This window comes from Dromiciops gliroides, chromosome 4, assembly GCF_019393635.1.
Source record: "Dromiciops gliroides isolate mDroGli1 chromosome 4, mDroGli1.pri, whole genome shotgun sequence".
Lineage (NCBI taxonomy): Eukaryota > Metazoa > Chordata > Mammalia > Microbiotheria > Microbiotheriidae > Dromiciops > Dromiciops gliroides.
Window position 1 is genome coordinate 247,707,891 of NC_057864.1, and position 27,550 is coordinate 247,735,440.

Below are 27,550 nucleotides of genomic sequence, written 5' to 3' on the forward strand. Positions count from 1 at the left end.
CACAGTGGTACTTCAAAAATTATAGAGGCTGTATATCAGATTGCTTTATGTCTTAGGGAGGGGGGAGAAAAATTTGGAACTAAAAATCTTATGAAAACAAGAAAAAAATTATAGAAGCTGCCCCTTAACCTAAAATTCTAACCCTGTACCCCAGACACCTTGAATTCCCTTGTCTCGTTTAATGAGAGCATGAGATGGCAGAACAGCCAGACTGGGAATCAGGAGCCCTGGGGTTCTACCACAGACTTTCTTAAGAAAGTCAGTTCCAATCTCTAGGTCTATTTTATCATCTGTAAGAGAAGAAGGGTAGGCAAGAGGGAGAGGAAAAAGGGTATGACTGAATCTCTAAGATCACTCTGACACTTTTTAAAAAAATGTACTGATGTGTTTTGTTGTTTATGTCAGTCATTTCTGGATATATGCTCCTCCCAAGCCTCCACCTTGTAACAAAGAAAAGCAATCTAAGTACAAAACAACCAGTACAGCAACTGCATCTGATAGTGTGGGCTCCCATGTCTCAGCAAAGAGAAGGGAGGACTTCATTATGCTTCATTATCTATTCTCCACGATGATTAATTTAGGGTTCTTTTTTTCATTACTCAGAGTTTGGCTTCCTTTTTTAGCTCTTAACACTCTTGTGAGGGAGGGAGCAAAGAATAGTGGGAAGAGCTCAGGAACTGGGAGTCAGAGGACCCAGTTCTATCAGTTCCTGGCTCCAGTGCTTCCTGTATGACCGTGAGCAAATGATATCCCCCCTCTTAAGTCTGTCTTCTCATCTGCAAAATGGGAAGAGTAACACACCTCTCTCAAAGGGCTGCTGGGGGGAGGGGGGAGTGGCCAAATGCTCTCTAAATTTTAAAGTGCTATAGAAATCCGAATTCAGCCTGATCTTTACTCATCTCAACACACCTACTCGAGGCTGGCCATTGCTCATCCCGCTCCCACATTTAAGCCTCCAACTGAGTCCATTCACAGTTCAGCACTTCAAGGATTTTTTTTTTTTTTAAACAATGCTATTGGGAAAGCAAAGCATCTACTGGGAGTAACAAAAGAAGATTAAAAGAGGTAGTCTTGCCTTTGAGAAGCTTGAAGGGGGGAAGGGGTAGAACTTTACAAACACACCACCAGTCTCATCAACACAAGGTGAAAATGTGCAGCAGCAGATTGCCTGTGAGCTAAATGAATAGCTCAGGTCCCTCAGCTGAGTCTCTCTTGCCCAATCTAAATTTAATTCCTCTTCACAGACGAATACCAGCAGATATTGCTTACATTGTCTTTCCTCAGGTCTGCCTCCTGTTCTAAATAAGAGCCATTCTTGAACAGAATAGCTCTGGAATACATTATTATTATTATTATTATTATTATTCTGATGATGATGATGGAAGCTCTGTATTTCCTCTATTGCTCACTAGAGATTCATAAACCTAAAACGATGCAAAATCTCAAAGATAAGAGAAGCTTACTAATGTTAAGATGATGAACAATAGACTGCATTAGGATATTACAAATGAGAATGCACAGAGCAACCATCTCTCTTTTTTTTTTTTTGGTGTTTTCCATGTAATATTTTATAATATTAACTCCACCCCTCATCCCCTGCCCCATAAAAACAAAAAGTACATTCTAAAAGTAAGTAAACAAAGGTTCCGGTCTAAAGCAGTCAAGGGGATGATGCCTTTCACCTCTATACAATTGCTTTTAGAAGAAAATGTCTAATTCAGAGGAATGTGGGAAGGCTTATTTGAATTGTGAAGTCAGCAGAACCAGGAAAACAACATATGCAATGACTATAATGATGTAAATGGAAAGAATGCAGGCCAAGTGAGTGCTGTCTAATTATCTGAACCAAACCTGGCCTCAAAGAGATGAGGAATGCACCTCTCTCCCCTTCACAGAGATGGAGGCACTCAATGATGTGAAACATCAAGTGTCCTGTCAGATGATTGATGGGCTGGTTAGTTTTGATGAATATTTCTTTTCCTCTTGCTTTTTTATTCTTGGTTACAAGGGATTGCTCTCGGGGCAAGGGAAAAAACATTCAGGAATGAAGGTGACATAAAAACAAACAAGAGAAGAGAATCCATAGTCTGCCATTATGCCCACTGAAGATCTCATTTCCTTGCTGGAAAGTGGGGTGTTAAACACATTGTTTTTCCTTGAATGAAATTCATTTCAAAATTAATCCCATATAAACCTTTCCACCTAATCCCCTCTTAGAAATCTGACTTTTCTCTATTAGAATCATTTTTCCATTTGGCAAAAATTCAGTATGATTTCATTTGGAGTGTCTGAATATTAGAATCAATATTGCTTATGCCCAGGATTTCAAAATATACACACCTGTGTGTACAGAAAGGGTTTGGACACAAATATGCAGATGTGTTCATAGATATATAATATAGATTCCTACACAGGCATTCACACAGACAGACAGACAGACAGACAGACAGACAGACACACACACACACACACACAGAAATAAGATTACAAATTCTGTTGCCATTAGTCACCAAAGTCAAGGAGTAGGACTCCTTGGAAAGATATCAAGTTTAAAATTAATAAGTCTACATGTACCAACATCTCCTGATTCTATTTAATTTTCTCCCAGATGAAACAAATACAATGTTTTGGCATTTATGTCCTAGGAGAAGGAAAGAAGTGCCTTGTTAATGAAAGTGCACTTTCATCTCGAATCCATCTGAGACACTGGGCTTATTCTGCAAGGCAAAACTGAAACTACATGGCCAAGTCCAATGACGACTCAAGAGCAAATAGATGAGAATGTAGAGGTTGTTTTGCCCTGATGTTCACAGTTTACCTAGGGACTGGCCAGCTGAGAAATCTGCAATGAAACTCGCTAGGACTGGCCATGGATCTATCTGCCCAGACTCCACTTTTATCCAGAGGGGTAAGCCTTGATAATCTTCACATCATCAACAGGACGGTCCTGGGCATTTGTCTCTACCATACCAACTCGATTCACCATTCCTATGCCCTGACACACACGGCCAAAAATGGTATGCTTCCCATCAAGCCACTGGGTAGGGGCCAAGGTCACAAAGAACTGGCTGCCATTGGTGTCTGGCCCTGCATTGGCCATTGCAAGAATTCCAGCTCCTAAAAGAGAGAAAAAAGGACAGAAAAAGCAGCAATGAACATCAGAGCTTCACAATGGAACTATTAAAGATCTACTTCCTTTCTTTCTCTTCTGGATCCTCAGTCCATCCCCATCCTTAGATGAGTAAGTATTTTTCAGGCAAATACATTCAAATTTGCTTTCATCAAACCTTCTGCCTTGTCTCAGGATGACTGACACATTATATTACCCCTCCCCCCTTGCCACTTCAGCAAATCCTCTCTTTGGACAGCTTCTAAATTCTGACCAAGAGATTATTCAACAAGTAGTTAGAGACCAAAACCCCTCAGAGCAGCTCTTTACACTACTCAGCAGGACTGAATAGATGCCCTTTCTCATGTCTGCCAATTTTCCTTTTGTGGCACCAGCGCTGAGCAGCTGCCAGGCACCGTACTCATCTCCCAGTCACCTAGAATGACAGCCAAGGAAGAGCTTTTTAAAATTCTGAAATCCATTTCCCTGCCCATGCTCTCTCACCTGTGAATTTCAACTCAGGGTGAAGTTCATCTTCAAATTGTTTGCCATAGATTGATGCACCACCTCTGCCTGCCCAAGAAAAGAACAAATGAATTACCTGCACAACTGTACAACAGGAAAGGGACAGACTTTTACTCAAAAGAGAAGGAAAAGTTAATGAGCAATCCAAGCTTCTCTTCATAACTCCCCTAGACTTATTTAAAGTTATATAGGCCAACAGGGAAAAGAACCAAATATCATTATAACGCATGCAAATAAGAGTAGCCACAATGTATTCATTGGATACCATTTCTTGTTATTGAACACTATCATTAATGGCCTAGATGATGGGAAAAAAGGGGAGCCTCATCATAGAGCGTTCAAGTCAAAGGAGGAATACGCACAGAAGCAAGCAGCAACACAGAGCATAAGATTTAGTAAGACCTTTTAATTGAAGTAGTAAAAGTCAAATAAAATAAGGTTCAGTAGGGCAATATGTTTGGGCTAACACAAGACAGCTAACGTCACCTAACATGACCACTGGAAAATCTTGACCAAACAGTTGCCTGAGCATAAAGATACAGAGCAACATACAAATTTACATGGTCCTTACTCTCCAAGAGCCTGTAATAGTTTATAGAAACTTCAATAGATACACAAATAATAGAGGCATCTCGAAGTCCCAAAAGACCATGAGCCATACAAGAGTACAGCTGGCTGCATTTAATCAGAATGATACTGCAGGCATGAAGAAGCATACAACATAGAGGAACTAAAAGGATATGGTATGTACCATCTGATACATACTTGCTAGGGTTTGACTCTTACTATGTCTAGCTCTGGCCTTCAAAGCCACCATTCCATTCAAATATAAAAACTGTTCCTTTTTAAAACTAGCAGCAGGGGGCAGCTAGGTGGTGCAGTGGATAGAGCACCAGCCCTGAATTCAGGAGGACCTGAGTTCAAATCCAGCCTCAGACCCTTGACACTTACTAGCTGTGTGACCCTGGGCAAGTTACTTAACCCCAATTGCCTCACCAAAAAAAAAAAAAAAAACCCTAGCAGGAAATAACAATTGGAAAAAAAGGGGCAGCTAGGTAGTGCAGTGGATAGAGCACTGGCCCTGGATTCAGGAGGACCTGAGTTCAAATCCAGCCTTAGACACATAACACTTATTAGCTGCATGACCCTAGGCAAGTCACTTAACCCCAATTGCTCCACCAAAAAACCCCAAAACAAACAAACAAAAAAACCAATTGCAAAGACAACCTTACAAGACTTTCTGAACAACACAAAGACCAACAATGATTCCTGAAGACTTATGATGAAGCATGCTACCCACCTCTGAACAGAGACAGGATGGATTTGGGGTGCTAAAGGAGCATTAATTTTAAAAGAGAACAGGATTTGTAGCAGAACATCGGAAAGACAGATAATTCCAAAAATATCCCTACTTCTTCCATTTAAGGGTGAGGGAAATCAAGTGCAGGGGGCAAGGTTAAGAAGATAAGTGTATTTTGGGGCAGCTAGGTGGCACAGTGGATAGAACACCAGCCCTGGATTCAGGAGGACCTGAGTTCAAATCTGGCCTCAGACACTTGAGACTTACTAGCTGTGTGACCCTGGGCAAGTCACTTAACCCTCACTGGAAGAAAGAGAAGGAGCAGGAAAAGGAGAAGGGCAGTTTACTGCAGCAAATGCATTTACAAAAATCAATTACCAACAAAACCAATGGTAAGATTTGGCTTTGTATAACTCTAGCTTAACATGGCTAAAACAGAAATAAATTGGGGGCAGCTAGGTGGTGTAGTGGATAAAGCACTGGCCCTGGATTCAGGAGTACCTGAGTTCAAATCTGGCCTCATAACACTTGACACTTACTAGCTGTGTGACCCTGGGTAAGTCACTTAACCCCCATTGCCCCACCAAAAAAAAAAAAAAACCGAAATAAATGCCTTATCAAGTTAATCAGCCAAAAACATTTGTTGTGTGCTTGTGTTATATTGCCTCACTGTTGTTCAGTCATTTTAGTCATGTTCAACTTCTCATGACCCTTTCTGGAGTTTTCTTCTTTCTTCAGCCCATTTTGTAGATGAGAAAACTAAGGCAAACAGGGTTAAATAACTTTCCTAGGATTACACAGCTACTAAGTGTTTGAGGCCAGATCTGAACTAAGTCTTCTTGACTCTGGGACTGGCACTCTATCCATCGTGCCACCCCAGCTGCCCATAGAGTCTCATATAAGGTCCTTTAGGGAGTTGGAATCTATTGGTGCTATGCTTTCCCTAAAAAAGTTTGTGAAAGATCAAAGTGGAAAGGAAAAGAACCTTCTCTCTCCCTGGCCCTAGGCCACCCATAATCTATTAAGGCTTCAAAGAACCTTCTGGAGAAACAAGTGTCTCAAAATGCTCTTCTCTCGTAACCCTCCTGCTAATGCTCCTTCCAGTCTTCTGGCTGTTAACTGACTGACTCCCATTCAAACCTCACCTCTATGGGAGAGAACCCAGAATCCCCAGTTGGACCCTCAGGCCCTCTTCTCCTCTTCCTAAAAACAGTCCATCCAGGTCTCACACCTCAAGAAAGGACACAGCTGCTTACACTATTTGGATGAGCAGGCAATCATCGACTACAGCCCTTGCAGTAAGACGTTAGACTCCGGAGCCTTATTACTTTCCCTGACACTCACTGCATCCTAAGATCTTCCAGGGGGGCAGCTAGGTGGTGCAGTGGATAGAGCACAGGCCCTGGATTCAGGAGGACCTGAGTTCAAATCTGGCCTCAGACACTTAACACTTACTAGCTGTGTGGTCCTGGGCAAGTCATTTAACCCCAACTGCCTCAAGCATCTGCCGTGCCACTACATACATCCTCCAGACATCAGACTTGCCCCTGACCCTTTCCATCTGCCTTGCTGAAACTCCCTCAGAACTTCCAGATCTTTCCTTCTACCCTAAAACTAAATTTTCTTTCTTTTTTTTGGATAATTTGAATTTTCTTATATATGTGTGTGTGTATAATGTATATATAGTCTCCCCCAATCAGAGCATAAATTCCTGAGAATTTATGGGGTTTTTAATTTATTGCTTATTTAACATTCTTTTTTTTTCACTTTTGAGTTCAAAATTCTTTCCTTCCCTTCCAACCCTCCTCCACCCATTGAGAAGGCAAGCAATTATACATGCGAAATCATGCAAAACATATTTCCTCATTAACCATATCACAAAAAACCATATAGGTGTTGTACATGTGTGAACATATATATATGCATTGCATGCATGGATAGATGGATGGATAGATGGATGGTAGGGGGAGGGAGGGAGTTATACTTCAATTTGTACTCAGAGTTCATCAGTTCTCTCTCTGGCAGTGCGCAGCATTTTTTCATCATGAGATTTCTGGAATTGTTTTGGATCACTGTATTGATCAGAGTAGCCAATGTCCTTCACAATTGATCATCATTACAACATTGCTATTACTATGCACAATGATCTCCCAGTTTGCACTTCACTTTGCATCAGTTTAAACAGGTCTTCTCATGTTTCTTCTGAAACTATTCCCCTTGTCATTTCTTATAGTACTTCTTCACAACCATATGCCACAACTTGTTCAGGCATTGCCCAATTGATGAGCATCCCCTTAACTTCCAATTCTTTACCATCACAAAGAGAGCTGCTATAAATATTTGTGTACATTTAGGTCCTTTTCCCTTCATCTCTTTGAGGCAGACTCAGTAGTGATATTGCTGGGTCAAAAGATATACCCAGTTTTATAGCCCTTTGAGCATAATTACAAATTGTTCTCAGGAATGATTGGACTAGTGCATAACTCAAGGAGTTTTTTAGTGTACCTATTTTCCCTCAAACCCTCCAGCATTTTTCATTTCTGATAGGTATGAGGTGACACCCCAGAGTTGTTTTAATTTGCATTTCTCTAATCAATAATGATTAAAAGCATTTTTTCATATGATTATAGATAGCATTGATTTCTTTTTCTGAAAGCTGCCTGTTCATATCCTTTGACCATTTATCATTTGGGGAATGGCTTTAATTTTTATAAATTTGACTCAGTTCCCTATTTATTTGAGAAATAATATGAGAGAAACTTACTATAAAAAGAAGCCCTCTACTCCTTTAATATGGAAGAACCTAAATCTTTTTTCTTTTTTTTTCTTTTTTTTTTTTAGTGAGGCAATTGGGGTTAAGTGACTTGCCCAGGGTCACACAGCTAGTAAGTGTCAAGTGTCTGAGGCCGGATTTGAACTCAGGTACTCCTGACTCCAGGGTCGGTGCTGTATCCACTGCGCCATCTAGCTGCCCCAAAGAACCTAAATCTTGTGTGATCCTGACTGTGGCTCCACAATATCTGAATAGTTTCTTTTTGGATGCTTGTAATATTTTCTCCTTGATCTGGGAGTTTTCATTTTAGGATCTCTTTCAAGAGGTGATCGAGGGACTCTTTCAGTTTCTATTTTGCTTTCTGGATCTAAAGTATCAGGTTAGTTTTCCTTGATAATTTCTTGAAATATGGTTTTTATGCTTATTATTTGATCATGACTTTCAGGTAGTCCAATAACTCTTAAATGATCTTTCAATCTATTTTCCAGATTGTTTTTCCAATAAGATATTTCACATTTTTAAATTTTTTTTCGTTCTTCTGAGTTTGTTTTATTGTTTCTTAATGTCTCCTGGAGTCATTATTAGCTTGCCCAATTCTAATTTTAAGGAATTTTTTTCTTCAGTGAGCCTTGGTACCTCTTTTTACACTTGGCCAATTCTACTTTTTATGGAATTCTTTTATTCAGTGAATTTTTGTGCCACTTATACCATTTTGTGCCTCTTTTACCAAGATATTAATTCTCTTTTCATTGTTTCTTGCATCACTCTCATCTCTTTTCCCAATTTTTCCTCTATCATTCTATCGCTTTCTTTAACCCCTCTATAAATCCTTATTGAGCTTGGGTCCAACTAACATTTTTCTTTGATGCTCTGTTTGTAGCTGTATTCTGATTGTTGTCTTCTTCAAAGTTTGTCTTGCTCTTCCCAGCCACCCTAGCTTTTTATGATCAACTTCTTTTTTTGCTGTTTGCTCATTTTTTTTTTCCAGTCTATTTCTTGACTTTGAACTTTATGTTAAAGTTGGGCTCTGCTCACCTGGGGGTGGGGAGGCATTGTGCCAAGCTTTAGACTTTTTCATGCTGTTGTCTTCAGAGCTAATTCTGGGGGTCTGCAAGTTTTTGATGCTTCTGAGATGGAGTGATGTGAGGAGAGGTATGGTCACAGCTCTTCTGGTCTGTACTCTGGCCTTTACCCAGCAAGGGCTCCTACTCTCCTGCATCCGTAAGTACTGGCACTCCTCTCTGCCTCAGAACTACACCCAGGGCCCTTCCTCCCTTAGAATGATCACAAGCCCTCCTCTCCACCCTGGAACTGTGACCCAGAACTGCTTATGGGCAACAGCATTGCCAATCAGAACCAGCTATACCCAGTGCCAGCACAGGGTCCCCTGTAATCTCTTTTTGACTAGTCTGACCCTCTTACTGTCTCTTCACTGAAAGCTCCCAAAGCTGTTGCTGCTGCCCCCTCTAAGGCCCACAGAAGTGCTGCCTACATATATACTCTCCAGACAGGTCCTCATCCCAGTGTCACAGACCTCTCCTGCTGACAATTCTAAATCAAAATTTTATTTGAGGCATCATTCTAAAGTTATTTGGAGAGGAAAACTGAGAGTTCAGCTGAGTTGCTGCCAGTAACCCACCATCTTGGTTCTGCCTGAACCACTGTTCTAGTTATAATCCTAGCACTTAGCATGGTCCTTGACATATAATAAGTACTTAATAAATACCTTTTCATTCATTCAATTATTGATCAGTCAATAGACTTCTAAGATTGAAACTATTCCTACATTTAATGGTACATCTGAGGCTAGTGACTTTAGCCCAAGGTCTCTTTTACCTTGCACTATTCACTAAAAAACAGAATTCTCCTCAACCTTCCAGGCTCCACAGACAGTCTGGCCCAGACAAAGAAGTGCTACACCTGAACCCTAGTTATCTGTTTTCCTACCTCTACTACAGCTACCATCTCCAGAGGCCCTTTTTGGAACTCATTTCTCTTTCCTCTCCTCCCTTTCCCTACATACTCAAGATCACAACAGCCTATTTCTAAAGCTTGTTTACATGGGAAAAGAAGTATATTTACAAATTCAGAAATAATGCACCAAGGAAGGAATTCTACATAAAAGAAACTCCACCCAGGTCCAGCCTAGGTGGCCCTCACCCATGTTCTCCCAGCCTGGCCTTCATGATTTCTTTCTGAACTAGGAATGGCATTGTGGCACTGACTGCCCTCCTCTTCTCAGAAGAAAACAAGGCATCTTCTTTTCTAGTACTAATGTGCCTAAGCTCAGTCCAGAGAGCCTAGCAATTGGGGTTTTTTAATCCATTTTTCCAGGACCATCAGGAGGCCTCCTAATGGACTTAGATGGCAAGCTCTGGATACTCCATCCACAGTACTATGATACCAACTTAGATTACTGACTCTCCTCGACCATGATACCAAGGGGCAAAGAAATACAAACAGGTATTTTCAGATAGGTCACCCTCAAAGTTGAAAACAATCACCCCATTCTTTACACAGTTCAATCACTTCCAAAGTTCCAACTACTATCTCTGTGTTGACAATTCTGAAATCTGTATCTCCAGGCTAATTTGAAGGTGTCAGCTTCCCACACAGCACAGCTCCCCTTAAGTGCTGAGCTTGGGGGAACAGCAGCACATAACTAAAGCTACCCTCACCAGCTTTCTCTTCAAGCCAGCTCCACAACCCCACCTCCCTATTTTCCTATATCATCCTAGCATTTTCTCAATCCCTCAGGTTCAAAACTTTATTTAGCTTTGGAGTTTTTCTTTCTTATACTTCCCATACACAACCAATCACTAGTCTTTTCTATTCTTTCTTTGCAAGCAACTTGTCTCTTCGCTTCCATTCCCATTGCTACCACTCTAGAACACCTGGATCCCTCCAAGGCTCTCTTGGCTGGTTTTGCTGCCTCTGGTTTCTGCCCACCCCCAATTAACTGCCTAACACTGCCAAAGCCTTCTTCTTAAAACTCCTCTTCTATCACACCACTCCCCTGGCCCGGAACCTAAAACAGCCTCCCAGCTTGAATCCAAAATCCTCCGTCTGGAAGTCAAAGGCCTCCATTAACTGCCTCAGCCTTATCTCCCCCACACATAGCAGCCACTCTGGTCAAGCTGGTCTCAAGTTCCCCATGCACACCATGGCCCTGCTGTCTCTGGGTCTTTGCTCCTGCTCTGACCCTGGCCTCCTGTTAATCCAAATTTTGTCATTTCTTCAGTTCACAACTCATCTACACCATGAAGCTTTCCACAGGCTAAACCTTTACCACAACCGTTCCCTTACTATAAACTCCTTCAGCTCTCCTCTACATAGAGTCTATGTGATAATATTAGGCACTTCCTTAGTAGATCTCAGCTCCTCAGCTAGATTTTAAACACCTTAAAGGCAGGAAGCATGGCATCTATTTCTCTGGAATACCCTAGAGAACTGAGTGTACATAACTCACATCACTACAGCATTTTAAGTTTTACAAACATCTTTCAACATAACCTTATGAGGTTGTTATGCAAGTATTTTTATATCAATTTAACAGATAAGGAAGCTGGGGCCCAGAGGTAAAGTGACTTGCCTTTGGTCAAACAATTGCTGGGTGTCAATGCGAGTCCAAATTTCTTGATTTCAAGTCTCACGCCCTTTCTACTAAAATACGGTGCTTCTATACTTAATAAATCATATTCATTCAACAAACAAAAGGATGAACAACCTGTAAAAAGGTAGGACTGGCTCTCGCTCAGCATCGCCAACATGGCGTTCAAGTTCTATGTGGAAATTGGCCGGGTGGCCTTCGGGCCACACGAAGGCAAGGTAGCCATTGTGGATGTAATCGATCAGAACTGGGCTTTGGTGGATGGCCCATGCACTAGGGTGCGGAGGCAGGCCATGCCATTTAAATGTATGCAGCTTACAGACTTCATTCTCAAGTTCCCCCACAGTGCTGATCAGAAGTATGTTCGGGCTGCCTGAGAGAAAGAAAACATCAATACAAAATGGAAAGCCACAAGATGGGCCAAGAAAATTGAAGCCAGAGAAAGGAAAGCCAAGATGACAGATTTTGATCATTATAAGGTCATGAAGGCCAAGAAGATGAGAAACAGAATGATCAAGCATGAAGTGAAGAAGCTGCAGAAGGCAGCCGTCCAGAAGGGCTCTCCCAAGAAGGGAGCTGCCCAGAAGGCCCTGGCCTCGAAGGTCTCTGCCAAGAAGATCCCCTTGAAGAAGGCTGAGGGTCAGAAGGCAGCCCCGGGCCAGAAAACCCCTGGCCAGAAGGCCCCAGCCAAGAAGGGAGCCACTCAGGAGGCACCTGCTTCAGAAAGTACCAGCTCAGAAGGCTCAGCCCAGAAAGCAGCTGCTCCCAAGGCCAAAAAATAAGGGGCTGCCAGAAATCAAACAAAGGTTTTGCTATTAAAAAAAAAAAAAAAGGTAAGACTGGATGGAAGGCCTTGATAACATTCAGGGTTAACATCTTAAAAGTGATCTGCTACTGAAATTGTGCAACTAGATAGACTCCATAAGGGAAAAATGTAGAGAAAAGAGTAAAGATTTCCGCACTGAGCCTTAAAGGATACAAATGGGCAAGGGAGAGAATGAGATGGAGATCAATCAATGGAAACAGAATAAACATTCAGAAAGATAGAAGGCTTCTAGTTTATCTCCATTACAAATAATGCTTGCTGCGTGGTGCAGTGGATAAAGCTCTGGCACCGGATTCAGGAAGACCTGAATTCAAATCCAGCCTCAAACACTTGGCACTTACTAGCTATGTCAACCCTCAGACTTCCGGGGCAGAGCCAAGATGGCAGAAGAAAGGCAGTGAGCTCTTGAACTCATGACACAATCGCTCCAAAAAACATCCAAATAATGCCATAGGACAATGCCTGGAGCAGTAAAACCCACAGAAGAATGTGATGAAATCATCTTCTAACCAAGAACGGCTTGGAAGGTCAGAAGGAGGGAGCTGCTGTGCTGAGACAGGAGTGAAGCCCAACCCCACAGTCACCCTGACACAGATCCAGTCCCAGGAAGGCCTCACCAGAGAAGGAGACCCCCAGAGCCTCTGAATCAGGTGAAGCATAAGTGTAGACTGGAACTAAGCTCACGGTCTGGTGAAAGGGCTGAGCCCTGGGCAGGGGGGAGACTACAGGGGTCTATGCTGGTGCTGAGGCAGAACTTGGGTTTTTCACCCCTGCTGGGAACCAGGAGGTAGGCTTGAGTAGCAGTGGTCCAGGTGGGGGAAGGGCACAGGCTCATCAGAGCTGACAACCACAACACACAAAGCTGGTTGATTAGCAAGATGGTCTGGAGTCATCTATGGGCCAGACATGTGAAGAACCTGATCCTCCTTAAATCATACCACCTGGGACTTCTGAAGCTTGGGATACTAGCTATGTCAACCCTCACTGCCCCATGTGTGTGTGTGGGGGGGGGGAGTGAGGAATAAAATTATTAAGGTCAGGTGTGAAACCCTGAGGATACCCACTGTTAACAATATTATTCAATATTGTATTGAAATCCTAGCAATAGCAGTAAGAAAAAAAGAAACAGAAAGAATCAGAACAGGGAATGAGGTAATAAAACTCTCTCTTTTTTTTGGACTACATAATGATATGCTTGGAAAATCACAAAGACTCAACTAAAAAGTTAGTTAAAACAATAATTTTAGCAAAGTAGCAGAATACAAAGTAAATCCACATAAATCATCAGCATTCCCATATGTCACAAACAAAACTCTCCAAAGAGAGATAATAAAAAAAAAAACATTTAAAAGAACTTTAGACAGTATAAAATACCTGGCACTACACCTGCCAAAACAAACCCAGGAGCTATATAAACAAAATTTTAAAATACCTTTTTTTTTTTTTTTTTAGTGAGGCAATTGAGGTTAAGTGACTTGCCCAGGGTCACACACCTAGTGTTAAGTGTCTGAGGCCGGATTTGAACTCAGGTACTCCTGACTCCAGGGCCGGTGCTCTATCCACTGCACCACCTAGCTGCCCCTAAAATACTTTTTATACAAATAAAATCAGATTTTAAAAATTGGAGAAATATTAATTGTTCACGGGTAGGCAGAGGCAATATAATAAAAATTACAATTTTACCCAAACTAATTTATATATTCGAAGTCATCCCAATTAAAGGGCCAAAAATGTTTTTATTGAATTAAAAAAAATAATAACAAAATTCATCTGGAAAAACAGAAAGCCAAGAATATCAAAGGAAATCATGAAAAAAAAGTGTAAATGAGGGAGGTACCTACCAGATCTTAAACTATATTACAAGGCAGTAATTACCAAAACTATCTGGTGCTGGTTAAGAAATAGAAAGGTAGGGGGCAGCTAGGTAGCGCAGTGGATAGAGCACTGGCCCTGGATTCTGGAGGACCTGAGTTCAAATCTGACGTCAGACACTTTACACACTTACTAGTTGTGTGACCCTGGGCAAGTCACTTGACCCCAACTGCCTCACCAAAAAAAAAAAAAAAAAGAAAGAAATAGAAAGGTAGATCAATGGAATAAAGCAGACATACAATTTACAGCAACAAATAAACATAATAACCTTGTATTTGACGAGTGTAAAGACAAGATTTGTTGGGAAAACTGGAAAGCAATACGGTAGAAACTGAGAACAGATCAATATCTTACACCATTTACCAGATATGATCAAAATGTATATATGATTTAGATATAAAAAGGTTTTAAGAAAATTAGAAGACCATGGAACATATTGCTTATCAGACTTTTGGACAGGTGAATAAAGGAGATAGAGAACAAAACAGATATAAAATGGACAATTTCCATTACATTAAATTAAAAAGGTTTTGTACAAATAACACATGCAGGCAAGATCAGGAGGAAAGCAGAAAATGGTGGGGTGAGGCGGGGGGAGCCACTGGGGAATTTCTAGATGGATTATTAGATAAAGGTCTCATATCTAAAAGATATAGATAATTTTGTCAAACCTATAAGAATATGAATTATTCCCCAAATGATAAACAAAGGATATGAACAGGCAATTTTTAAATGAAGAAATCAAAACAATTTATAGTCATATGTAAAAAAATTATTATTAACTAGCTAATCTAGTCTGAAAAATTATAGAACTGTACTTATATGAAAAATTATAAGTTTAGAAAAATTATAATTGGACTGTAAGTCCCATCTGGGGTGCCATTCAAATGTAAGAATATTTTAATTTACTAGGCCTAATTTCGGGGGACCAATCTGGCTGGGGACTAATCTAACTGGGGAGCCTAATCTGGGGACTTTTGACTGGCTGGCTATCTGACTGTTATTAATTTAGTAAGCCAATTTGTTAGGGCCTTTTAAAAATTTCTCCACACTTGCTCTGCTCCCAAACTGATAAGCAAAAGATTAAGAAGACTCTTAATTAAATAATCAAAACAGAATTTATTTATAAAAATAAATGTAAGAGATAAGGGTTAAGAAATGCAAATTATACAACCTGTCTGCTTTTAGTACAATAAGGGCTGGTGCCACCTCTTGCCTTGGGGTATGCTCCAGCTTTCTCCAACTTTCACTTTTTCTCCTTCACTCCAGCTTCCCTGTGCTTTCACAGCTCAGCTGCTTTCTTCTAACTCCAAGCCCCTTTCACTTTCAACCCCTTAGCACCCTCACCTCTGTTGCCAACCCCATGGTGCGTCTATGGTCTCTAGCGTCTCTGTATTGTAGCCCTTGCTTTCTCCCTCCTATACTGTCTCCTTCTGTTCTCTTAATCTTCTGGCCTCCCTGCATCCTCCTAGTCCTCCAGCATCCCCCCTTTCACTGTCTCGCTAGCTCTGTATATATGTTCCTTCTCTCTCCTCAAACCTCGGGCTCTGTGCCCCCCCCCCCACGCCAAGTTAATCCACCAGCCCTGTTAGTGCTGCAGCCAAGCAGGGGCTCGAGGGGCCGTGCCCCGTGCTGTGTGCCTAGGACCTCCACAAGAGCTACGCTCCCCTAGGGCGGAGGGAGCTGAGGCTGTTTTTCCCCAGATCTCGGACCTGGCCCATAAAACCCACGGGGCTTTTTGGCTCAGCTGAAACCGAGGAGGAGAGGCACCAGCCCCTCTTATACAGAAAAACCCCTGAGGGCCTAAGGTCCCCCAATCTCAGCCCAAAGGCAGGGTCCCCAAATCAAAATAAATTTTCACACATATGAAAAAATGCTCTAAATAATTACTGATTAGAGAAACACAAATTAAGACAACCTTGAGATATTTTATACCTACCAGACTGGCTAAAATGATAGAAGGGAAAAGTGACAAATGTTGGAAGGAATGTGAAAAAAATTGCAACACTAATTCATTATTGGTAGAACTGTTCCAACCATTTTGGAGAGCAATCTGGAATTACAGCCAAAGAGTTATTAAATTACATATAGCCTTTGACCAAGCAATAGCACTACTTAGTCTATTTCAAAAAATTACTAGGGAAAAAGGAAAAGGACCTATATGTACTAAATGTTTATTGCCACTCTCTTTGTGGTAGCAAAAAATTCAAAATTGCAGGGATACCCATCAATTGGGGAATGGCTAAACAAGTTGTGGTATATGATTGTAATAGAATACTACTGTGCTATAAAAGAAATGATGAGCTCAATGATTTTAGAAAAACATGAAAAGACTTGCATAAAATAATGAAGAGCAAAATGAGCAGAACTAAGAGAACACTGTATACAGTAACAAGCAATATTGTTTTAAGAATGACTTTGAGCAGGGCAGCTAGGTGGCACAGTGGATAAAGCACCGGCCCTGGAGTCAGGAGTACCTGAGTTCAAATCTGGCCTCAGACACTTGACACTTGCTAGCTGTGTGGCCCTGGGCAAGTCACTTAACCCTCATTGCCCCACAAAAAAAAGAAAAAGAAAAAGAATGACTTTGAGCAAATAAGTTATTCAATTATAAATACCCAAATTAACTATAAAGGACATATGAAGAAAGATGCTATTTACACCCAAAGAAAGAACTTATAAACAGGAGTATATATAGAACAATTTTATATACTCACACACACACACACACACACACCCCTATTTGTGTTTAATGGTAGTCATCTCTAGGGGAGCAAGGAGGAAAAATACAAAGAAATTTACATGATAATTTTGTTATATATTTGAAAGGAATAGCATGTTGTGCACAGTAGATTTGCAATTTCATGTCCAATCATTTTTTTTATTGTACTGTTGTGGAACTGCTTGTTTTATTCCATAAATTAAAAATTTTTTTAAATAAAAATAAATTTTTTTTAAAAGAATGATAGGATTCAAAAAAGAACAGCCACAAAACTTAAGGGAAAAAAAAATTTAAAAACAGAAGAGAAAGAACAAGAAGGAAGGGAAAAGTAAAGATACTCAAGAGGGATGGGATGAAGAAGGGACCAAGGCTTTCGTGTCAAGCTGGCCCCGGCTAGAAGCCATAATTCCTCCCCAGTGCCATCACCAAAGGGCTACATATATTTTTCCAAGCTTCTCCTCCAAAAATTTTAATAGACTACACTGAACAGAACTAAGGGTAGACCAACTAGGTAGCCACCTAGGTCAAAACAAAGGAGGGCACAATAAAGGACACTTTAATTTTCTTTTTGTTAATGCATATATTTTTGGTGCCAGAAAATTCCATTCCCCATGGTAGTTAGGTATTTATTCTGTGATAATTCACATGTTATAGTGCTAAATGCTTCTTCCACATGCCAGTAGCACGTGGAAACTTATCCATGGCATACAAATGCCTAGCCTGAATCTGCCCATGAAGGGAGCAGTTAGGTGGCGCAGTGGATAAAGCACCGGCTCTGGATTCAGGAGGACCTGAGTTCAAATCTGACCTCAAGACACTTGACACTTACTAGCTGTGTGACCCTGGGCAAGTCACTTAACCCTCAGTGCCCCACCAAAAACAACAACAGCAACAACAACAAACTGAATCTGCCCATGAAAATGTTTTTGGTTTTGGCTGGATGGAGACTCTCATATGAGTCTTATGACAAATTTTAAGTCTTTCAGAGGACATAATACTACTTTTAATCATAGCATTGTTGGCTATTTTTCTTTCTTTTTCCCATTTGTTCTGAGGACTATACCAAGAAAGTGTACATAGCTCCCAAGTCAGATGAATCAGCTCTGGCTCTAGATTAATTCTAAGGCACATGTAGTAGGGGGAGACCAGCCCCAGAAACAACAAAAACCTCTAAGGAATTGGAATAACAAACCTAATGCCTCCATGTAACATGATTAGCTTTGACCATACCTGTTCCTGTAGGATCACCACCTTGGACCATGAAGTCTTTGATGATCCTATGAAACTTGGTGCCATTGTAGTAACCACGTCGAGCCAACTCTGCAAAGTTCTTACAGGTCTTGGGGGCATGTTTCCAATACAGCTCCAGCACGACAGTCCCCATGCTGCAAGAAAGAAGGACAGCAAGAGTCAAGACTACATGACCAACAATTCTATTGCAGTTCAGATTCATATCCAGCATGCTGACAAAGCATGGGAAAAAATTACTACTGGATTTCATGCTTGGCAAAAGAGTGGTTTTAATTTCCACTAACACAAAAAAGCATACCTCGTTTCGGTAAAGCAAGCATGTAAAATATCAAATAAGAGGAGATTCACAATTCTAATATATACACATATACAAACATAAGATTCCTTCTGCAAAGATTCAGGAGGAGCATGTGTATACAAGCTTACTTTTATGCATGCATATATGCACACACATATTTTACATATACATATACATGTATATAAAATTAACTATGATCCAAGTAATTAAAAACAACTCAGTTAACTGCATTTTCTTCCTGCACTCAAGTTATAAGAGTGAACAGTAAGTGCTTCATGGAGAGTCAGATTTATACTGGATTTTGAAAGATGAGCAGGATTCAGGTAACAGGGTGATCCAGAAAAGAGGGTCATGGGTTGTCAAAGGCCACACCAGTAGAGTCTTAAGCTCTGGCAGGTTCAACCAAATCAAACATTTTTCAAGTATGGTTCCAATGGCAGACTGAAGACCCAACCCCATCACCTCGAGATGATGAATTCCTTGGTAATTAAGTCCATTACAGCCTGTCCTGCTTCTACAGGGATAATAGTAGAGTGGTAAAAAAGGGGTCAAAGGTACTAAGAACCACAGTTTCTTGACCATCTATAAATATTAATTCAACGGCTGATACCCTAAATGTAAGATGCTTGTCTAGTAAGGAAATGTACATATTACTGTAGCGACTGAACACCACAGATACCAAAACTTGTGCTAGATATGAAAGCAGAAGGAGAATGAAGTTGCAGATAAATGAAAGGATAGTCGAAGGGCTCCTTGGAAAGGCAAAATAAAAGGAAAGAATTGGTTTTTATCATACTTCCAAGGGCAACAATTCTCTTCATTTTGCAGAACATAGAGTCCCCTCATCTTGCAGTGATTATGAAGAACACAAAAAAAAGGAAAAGGAGAGCAAGACCACCATGAAGGTGACTGAAATTTATGTAATGATATCTGCTGCACAAGATGAAAAGGTAGAGAAAACTGATCAAGAGCCAAACAAGAGCTTCCAACACAAGGCAACATATATTTTCATACTTAGTGACTTGAATGTAAAGATAGCCAGAGGGAAGACAGCTAAAAATATGTTAGAAAACAAAGATTCGTGATTAAGAAACTAGTAAAGTCAAAAGCTTACAGACTACTCAGATGTCTCAAGCCTATGTAAGACAAATGCTTTCTTCAGGGAAAGTGAACTGGAAATCCCTACACTAGTCTTGCACCCTCCTCACCACAACCCCTGCCAAAAAATTGGTTGTATCTTGATAGGAATTATGGCAAAAGTCAAAATCAGTATCAAATTACAAGAAATTTATAGAATGAGAAGATACTGTGTGCAATCCTGAAAGCTGACTGATTCAGACAAGCTATTGATGCCAAAAAAATAGAAGTGAATGTTTCTTAGGATCATAGATTTAGAGCTAGAAGGGACTTCCTGAGGTCATCTTGTACAACTGGACGTAAGCCCAGAGAGGAAAAGAAATCAACTGTTCTATTAACATCGCCTACAAAAGTTTAACTAGTATAAAGCAATCAGCACAGTGATGAGAGGAAAAACCAGCCCAGAAACCATTTTTAGAAGGCAAATGCTTGATCTCCTTGCAAAGTGGACAGATAACAATTAACAAGGAAAACACCAAGCTAGACTATAAATTCATTTGCAATACTTTACATAAGGGTACAATATTAAATTACGAACTGTATTTATTACCTCACACACACAAAAAAAAATGAAGAGTGGTAGACGGGAAAATGAGTCTACAGAAAATTTGATGTGAGACCCAACTAGGCTATTTCAACCCAAGTACATTTCTAGATAAAAATAGAGACAACAGAAAAAAAGTTTCTACAACACATCATTTAAATGATCACTAATGACAGATCACATTTGGACTCTTATAACTTCAGTTCCAAATGTGTTATATGAGGAAGTCGAAGTTCACACCTATGTCTCTCTCCATCATCACAAATCCCTGGAACATAGAGGCCCCAACCAATTAATATCTATGGCAGCAAAATTTAACTCCCAGGTTCCTTAATCCCAGTGGTTGACTCACCATCTTCAAAGGTAAAAATCTCCCCTTTTCTTGATATCTCTTCCCATCCTCTCATCCCCATCCCTTCAATGTCTTCTGGATTTCTCATTCACTGCTTGATTTTTAGCAATTTTTAGCAAACTCCACGTTCTCATGCTTACAGAATCTAGCTCTCTACAGAAGACACTGAATACCTGGCCACCCTCTCAGTGATGGCTGCTCAGAGTTGGGATACTCCTTGCTTCCAGACTAACACTATTATTCAGGATCTTTTCCTCCTTTGAGATTCACCCTACTCATGTCTATCATCTGGTCTAAATCCTCATTGTTGTGATCTACTGACCTCATTCTCCCTTCTTTCTAAATGAGTTCATTATCTAGCTCACAATCTCTCCAATCCAAATCCAGTTTTCATATTGGGAACTTCAATTCATACCATGATATCCCTTCAAAATATACTGGTTTCCAATTTCGTTAACTTCATCATAACCTAAAACCTCACTTTTCCTCTGCCACCAAAATGGATGATCATATTTATGACTACATCATTACCTATTACTGTGCTGCTTCCATGATTGTGAACTTTAGAAATTCCCATCTCTGATGATAATCTACAGTCCTTCCATCTTTCCCTCAGCCAAACTCCTCCTAAACATATTCTTTATTCTCATCACACCCTTCCGTACCCTTCATCCCTGCCTGTTATCCCAGTCTGGCATCCCCTACTAGGGCCTCATTTTTCTTTCTTTACAGTCTTCACCTTAAAACTGACCAGTATGGGGCAGCTAGATAGCGCAGTAGACAGAGCACTGGTCCTGGATTCAGGAGGACCTGAGTTCAAATCAGGTCTCAGACACTTAACACTTACTAGCTGTGTGACCCTGGGCAAGTCACTTAACCCCAATTGTCTCACCAAAAAAAAAAATCCAACCCCCTGACCAGTTAAACTCTATTCCCACGCTCTCACCTTCTCCTTATTGCTAATCACACTCAGGTAATTACCAATGCTGGCTCACCACACCATGCAATGTTTCCACATCTACTCCTTAGCAGCTTCTTCTTCTTTCTTCTTCCTCCTTCCTCCTCCTCCTTTTTTTGGGGGGTGGGGCAATAAGGGTTAAGTGACTTGCCCAGGGTCATACAGCTAGTAAGTGTTAAGTGTGTGGGGCCACATTTGAACTCAGGTCCTCCTGAATATAGGGCTGGTGCTTTATCCCTTAGCTTCTGAATATCAGTAGTCTCCACCATGCCAAATGCGACCACACTACAAATTCATGCTAACAAATCTCAAATGATTCTTCCCTATTGCCCATCAAAATTTCAACTCTTCCTTGACTGAATCTCAATCCCTATCGACTCAGTAGCTATTATGAAATCTTTTTATCTTTCCTCAATCCCCCAATGCTTTTTCCAATCCTCATGTCTTTGACTATTTTATAGACAAAAGAGGCTATCCACAGTGAGATTCCTCTTCTTCTTTATTCCGTACCTCAAAATCCCTCTATGTTTTTACCCATAACTTTCCCTCCTTTAGACCTGTTTCTGAGGAAAATATGCCCCTTTTCCTTACCAAGATCAACCCTTCTACCTATGGCCTCAAGTCCAGGGAGATCAAAAGACAAATCTTTTTCATCTTCAATCTCTCTCTACTAGGGGTTTTTTCCCCATATTTCTACTGAGATCTAGATTATATATGTTTTTGGTAAATGTTTTTATTTGAACTGAAATACAAAATGGGAGAAAAAAACCCAAAACATTGCCCTGTACACAGAAGAACATGAGAGGATTAGATATAAAACAATAAATTTCCATTTGAAGAAAACCTCTATAATAACCACTACACATTGTTTTCAAAGCTGCCCAGCTTTCTTTGCTTGCTTGTTGGTTTACTTTTGTTCTCTGCTATGAACTTTTTTCCCCTTCCCCCCTACAATTAAGCATGTGTGTGTATATACACATATACATGTATACAAACGAATATACATACACACATATGCATGCATAAACATATATGTAAGACCATACTATGCTTATTTCCACTTGTCATCTGTTTCTCTGAAGGTGAATAGCATCTTCCTTCATAAGTCCAAGTCTTTCCCTGTTTTTCTACATCAACCAGCTCATTTTTTCCATATACCACAACAATATTCCAATCAAAACATCCTGAGAGATTGTCTATGAAATTTTTTTTTCTGAGATTTGGATTTGATCTTGATTTAGGTATATTCTCTTTCATTGCCAGACTCCTTTAAAAAAAATCATCTACACTTGATGCCCACTCCCCTGACATCCTCCCCTCCCAATAATTTCTCAATCCATTGCAATTTGGCTTCTGACCCTACCATTTGAGAGAAATGCTTCTCTACAAGGTTACCAACAGTCTCCTTAGGCTAAATCCAATAGTGTTTTCAAAGTCCTCATGGTCTTTGACCTCTCTGGTCACCCCTTGCTCTTGAACACTCTTGTATCCCTTGAATTTCATAATACCATTCTATTCTGGTTCTTCTACTTACCTGTAAGATTACTCTTTTTCAGTCTCCTTTGTTAATAATCACCATTCAATTCTTGGGCTTTTAGTGTAGGTATTCGGCAGGTTCAGTCTTGAGTCTTCTTATGTCTACACACTCATACAGATTATCGGTTCCCAGGAAATTAACTATCATCTCTATGAAGATAATGCCTGGGGGCAGCTAGGTGGTGCAGTGGATAGAGCACAGGCCCTGGAGTCAGGAGGACCTGAGCTCAAATCCAGACTCAAACACTTAACACTTATTAGCTGTGTGACCCTAGGCAAGTCACTTAACCCCAATTGCCTCACCAAAAAAAAAAAAAAAAGATAATGCCTAAATCTATATTATCAGTCCCTGCTCTCATTCACTCTCAATCTATTACTAAAAGTCTCTACCAGGATGTCCAGTTGTTATTGTTTTTAGTTTTTTAGTTTTTTTTTTTAGTGGCATCCAACTCTTTGTCCAACCCCCATTTGGGATTTTCTTGGCAAAGATTCTAGAGTGGTTTACCATTTCCTTCTCCAGCTCATTTTACAGATGAGGAAACTGAGGCAAACAGATTAAATGATTTGCCTAGGACCACACAGCCTGTAAATGTCTGAAGACAGACTTGAACTCAGGTCATCCTGACTCCAGACCCAGCACTCCATCCACTGTACCACCTAGCTGCCCGGGATGTCCAGCAGGATTCTCAAATTCAACATGCTGCAAATGAAACTCATTATTTATCTCTTCCAAACTTGCTCCTCTTCTACAGTTTTCTATTTTTATTGGGAGTACCACTACCATCCCAATCGATAAGACTGGTCCTGGGGTCAGTTATTTTTGACATAGACTCTGGAATGAAAGCACTGTGGTTCAAGTCTATATCAAGTGCTTGTATCACTTAACCTCTTTGTGCCTCAGTTTCCTCAAATGCAAAAGGAAATTGGACTACGTGACCACTGAGGCTTCTTCCACCTCTGAATCTATAGTACTATGATCCTTTCCCTCACCACTCATAACCAATATCTTTCAGATCATTCTCACAATCTTCCCCCAAGTTCAGGCCCTCCCAACTGTATTCTGTTTCCAGCCTCTCCCTTCTTCAATCCATCCTACACAAGGCTAACATATAAGTCTGACCATGTTACTTCACTGCTCAAAAAGTTCCTGGGGCTCCCTACTGCCTCTAGGACAAAATGTAGACTCTTTAGCTTGGCATTTAATGTCCTTTTCACTATGGTTCCCAACCTACTTTCCTAAACTTATTTCACATTACTCCCTCTCACACATTCTAAGGGCCAACAAAAGTAGCCAATTTGCTGTTTCCCCAACTTAACTCTGTATCTCCCATTTCCATGCACTCACACAAATTGTCTCCAAGCCCACCTCCACCTCTCAGAATCCTTGTTTCCATTCAGGACTCAGCCCACGTAACACCTTGTGAATGAAATGTTCCCATTTCCTCCTAGCATTAGTGCTTCCCCTTCCTTAATTTTCCTTGTATTTTTTTTGTGAGTACATGTTGTATGTATAATGCTGCTTGACAGAAGGAATCATCAGTGTTTTCTGCACACAGTAAGACATGATAAGTGTATATGGTATATTGAATTGGAAATTTGGAAGACAAAGATGAGCAGCTAGACTAGACCAAGTAAACACACATAAAGAAGCTGGGCTGGAAACAATACAATTTTGAAAGCACTGAAGGAGAAATTTAAGATATTTGGATACCTGAAATTAGACATCCAGGTATTTTTAAAGGGGAGAAATATACTAAATGATGGAAATTGCAATATTACCAAAAAAAAAAAAGTCATTGGAAAGGGCATCAATAACTATTAACTCATATACCTACTTCATCGTCTCTCCAAATGACATACACAGGGCTAAGAAAGTATTCTTGATTAAAATATGAGCTGGAAACCACCACACTTCAACAAACTATTTTCTTTTCCCTTTTAAAGAGACTGATTCTACCTAATTCACCCAGGCTGGAAGTTCAGGAACAACTCATGAGCTCAGTCCCACTCTGTTCAGCATGCAAACTTTGATCTGCTTCATTTCCAGTTCATCCCACCTTGGGCAATCTGGCTCACAGAAGCTCGCTAAATTAATGCTGAACTTAGCTTGCACACCCAATTTGCTTAGCCCACTGCAGCTCATAACTCCTGAACTCAAATGACTTACCAGTCTTAAGACTCCTCAATAACAGGAATTACATCTTCTACAGAAAGGGCCATACCTTCACAGATACACAACTAATAGAAAGGTAGAGAGAAAACAAGTGTCCACAGTATTTAACTGCTGATTTTTTTTTAACAAGTTTGATACAGTAGAGCAAAATGCTTCTTTTAAGGCTCTCCTCCAACAAGTGGTTTCTCATACATCAATTGAGATCATGACAAGAGGTGGTGTGCAAAGGAAAAAGTGGTGAATTTGGAGTCAGAGAACCCAAGTTCAAATCACAGCCCTGTCATGCCCTACCTGTATTACTTTGGGCAATTCGCTTAACTACTATGGGCATCTCATCCGTAAAATAAAGGAGCTACACTAGATGGCTTCTAATGTTTTTTCCAACCCTAAATTTCTATGATCATAAGGTAAAATTCCTATAGATATATCCACAGATCAACAATCTTCTGACTTTGTATAACAAGTGAAGTATAAAATAATGAGACATATTTGCCAAAGGGGTTTGCCATTGCCATGAGAGATGTCCCAGGCAATCGGAATGAAAGAGATTCCTTACAGATGGCAAGGTCTTCCAGAAGCTTCAGTTTAAGAGTGACACTGTGTTCATAGTTCCATACTAGAGAGATTCCTCAAAAAGAATAACCATTTCATAGTGAACTGCCTAACAATGGACAAAAGAAAAAATAAATGAAGTGTGCCTATTGTCTAAACCAGAGTTGTCAAACTCCTAATGTTTATTTCTGGCTTTCTAAGTCAATACCCAGTTGGATCTTGATTTGACTTTGACACCACCAGTCTACACTGTGTCATAAACTTGGATATGCAGTCTATGGAGTTATTACACTATGAAGACATTTATCTCAGACAGGCATTGCAAATGGACACTAAGCTGGATCCAAAATCAAACAGGAAGAAGAAAGATGAGCTAGATTGCATTTGGGGAAATTGTGAAGTGCTTCCAAGGATAGCATCTGCTCACTGAGGCAAAAACACATCTGTTTAACACTAGTATTCTTCTGGTGATGCAATACAGCTGCTGATCATGGAACACCACAATCTTCAAAGAATCCAAATTGTGCAGGATCTAAAGAATATTGTAAAGACATATGATAGACAGAAACAGGCTGTAGAATATTACCAATAAAGAAGAGATGCAAAAGACATCATGCAGGAACTGTTTAACTTAATGACTAGAAAAGGAAGAGAGCCAGTCACAGGGGAAAAGCAAGGGGTAACAGATGGACAGCCCATGTGCACCACGGGTCCCCACAAAATGTCAAAAGACCTACAGGACGTCTCTGGTATGCTAGAAATAATCCTCTTTGTAAGATTTACAGGACACAAACAAGAATCATATAGGATGAAGTGTGGATTGTAGATGGATTGCAATTCCCACCCCCCTCACATCATCACAAACTAGCACAAGCAGTAGGGACATTAGAGATGAGCTAATCCAATCCTTTCATTTTACATGGGAATCTGCCTTTTCCTAATCAAAAAGTTACATGCCAGAGCCAACCAGATAGTGGCAAAGCGAGAAGTTAAAAGTCTAGTTTCTCGTACTTGCCTTGTTCTTTCCACATATATTAAGAGCTTAATATACAAGGTATAGAGCTTTCCTTTAAATGACCGTCGTTAAGCACAGCTAGGTGGCGCAGTAGATAGAGCACCGGCCCTGGATTCAGGAGGACCTGAGTTCAAATCCGTCCTCAGACACTTGACACTTGACACTTACTAGCTGTGTGACCCTGGGCAAGTCACTTAAATCCTCACTGCCCCGCAAAAACAAACAAATAAATAAATGACTGACGTTACCCTGAGGCTGAAAATTCCAGGGCTGTTGTCCATGGCAGGGCTCCTTCCAGTGCCTCCCTTAAGACGGGGCCTGACTATGGAGGGCCCTGAATATCACCTTGGGTAGCTGGAATTCTACTTTGGAGACACTGGGGATCCCTAAAGGTTTGTAAGCAAGGGAATGAGGATTGGCGCCCTTCAACGCCCCGGGGGCGAGTGGAAGGCGCCGAGAGCTCAGAATCTAGCGTGCCGGGAAGAGGCCTCATCCTGCTCTCGTAGCCCATTCATCAAAACACAGACAGACAGGCAGACAGACTGAGACACACACACCTCACCTGGTCTCCAGAAAGACGTTGGGGGGCTGCCAGGAATCTGGCGGCACTGCGGCCATGGTAAAGCCCGCTTATTCTTTACTTCCGGCAGAGGATATACGGGGGACTCGCCGCCAAAGAGCACACTTCCGGAAGAGGAAATACGGGAGAGGAAGAGGCGGAGCCACACTTACAGCCCTGTGTAAATTACTCTTGTTTCCAAGGCCCCGGACTGCTTCCCCGCTCTTTTCGTGCTCTGATTGGTTCAAGTGGGCGTAGGAGGTGGGAATCTTCCAGGAAATGTGTGCATTTAATGGTTGCTTTTCCTCATCAGTCATTCGTTCTGTCCAATGACTCAACAGCCCTCCTCTCTCTTTCCCCCCTCCCATCTTCTCCTCCCTCAGACCCCTCCCTCCCCACAGCGGAGGAGAGGCAGGCTGGCTGACAAAGAAATGCTAG

The 27,550-nt window shown here is 40.8% G+C and overlaps 1 protein-coding gene and 1 pseudogene across 2 annotated transcripts; one reads left to right on the forward strand and one right to left on the reverse strand.

Moving 5' to 3' along the window:
• Positions 1 to 324: 324 nt before the first annotated feature.
• PPIL1 (peptidylprolyl isomerase like 1) lies at positions 325 to 27,254 on the reverse strand. 2 transcript variants are annotated; one of them, XM_044002694.1, is made up of 4 exons: positions 27,116 to 27,254; positions 17,968 to 18,122; positions 3,614 to 3,682; positions 325 to 3,117 (listed from the first exon to the last, which is right to left on the reverse strand). In XM_044002694.1, exons 1-4 carry the CDS (start codon positions 27,169 to 27,171, stop codon positions 2,897 to 2,899), a joined length of 501 nt encoding a protein of 166 aa, XP_043858629.1. In that variant the 5' UTR covers positions 27,172 to 27,254; the 3' UTR covers positions 325 to 2,896. The 2 variants fall into 2 exon arrangements, with proteins under 2 accessions (XP_043858629.1, XP_043858630.1); XM_044002695.1 differs by having other exon boundaries at positions 27,111 to 27,238.
• LOC122754348 lies at positions 11,476 to 12,099 on the forward strand (annotated as a pseudogene).
• Positions 27,255 to 27,550: the final 296 nt, after the last annotated feature.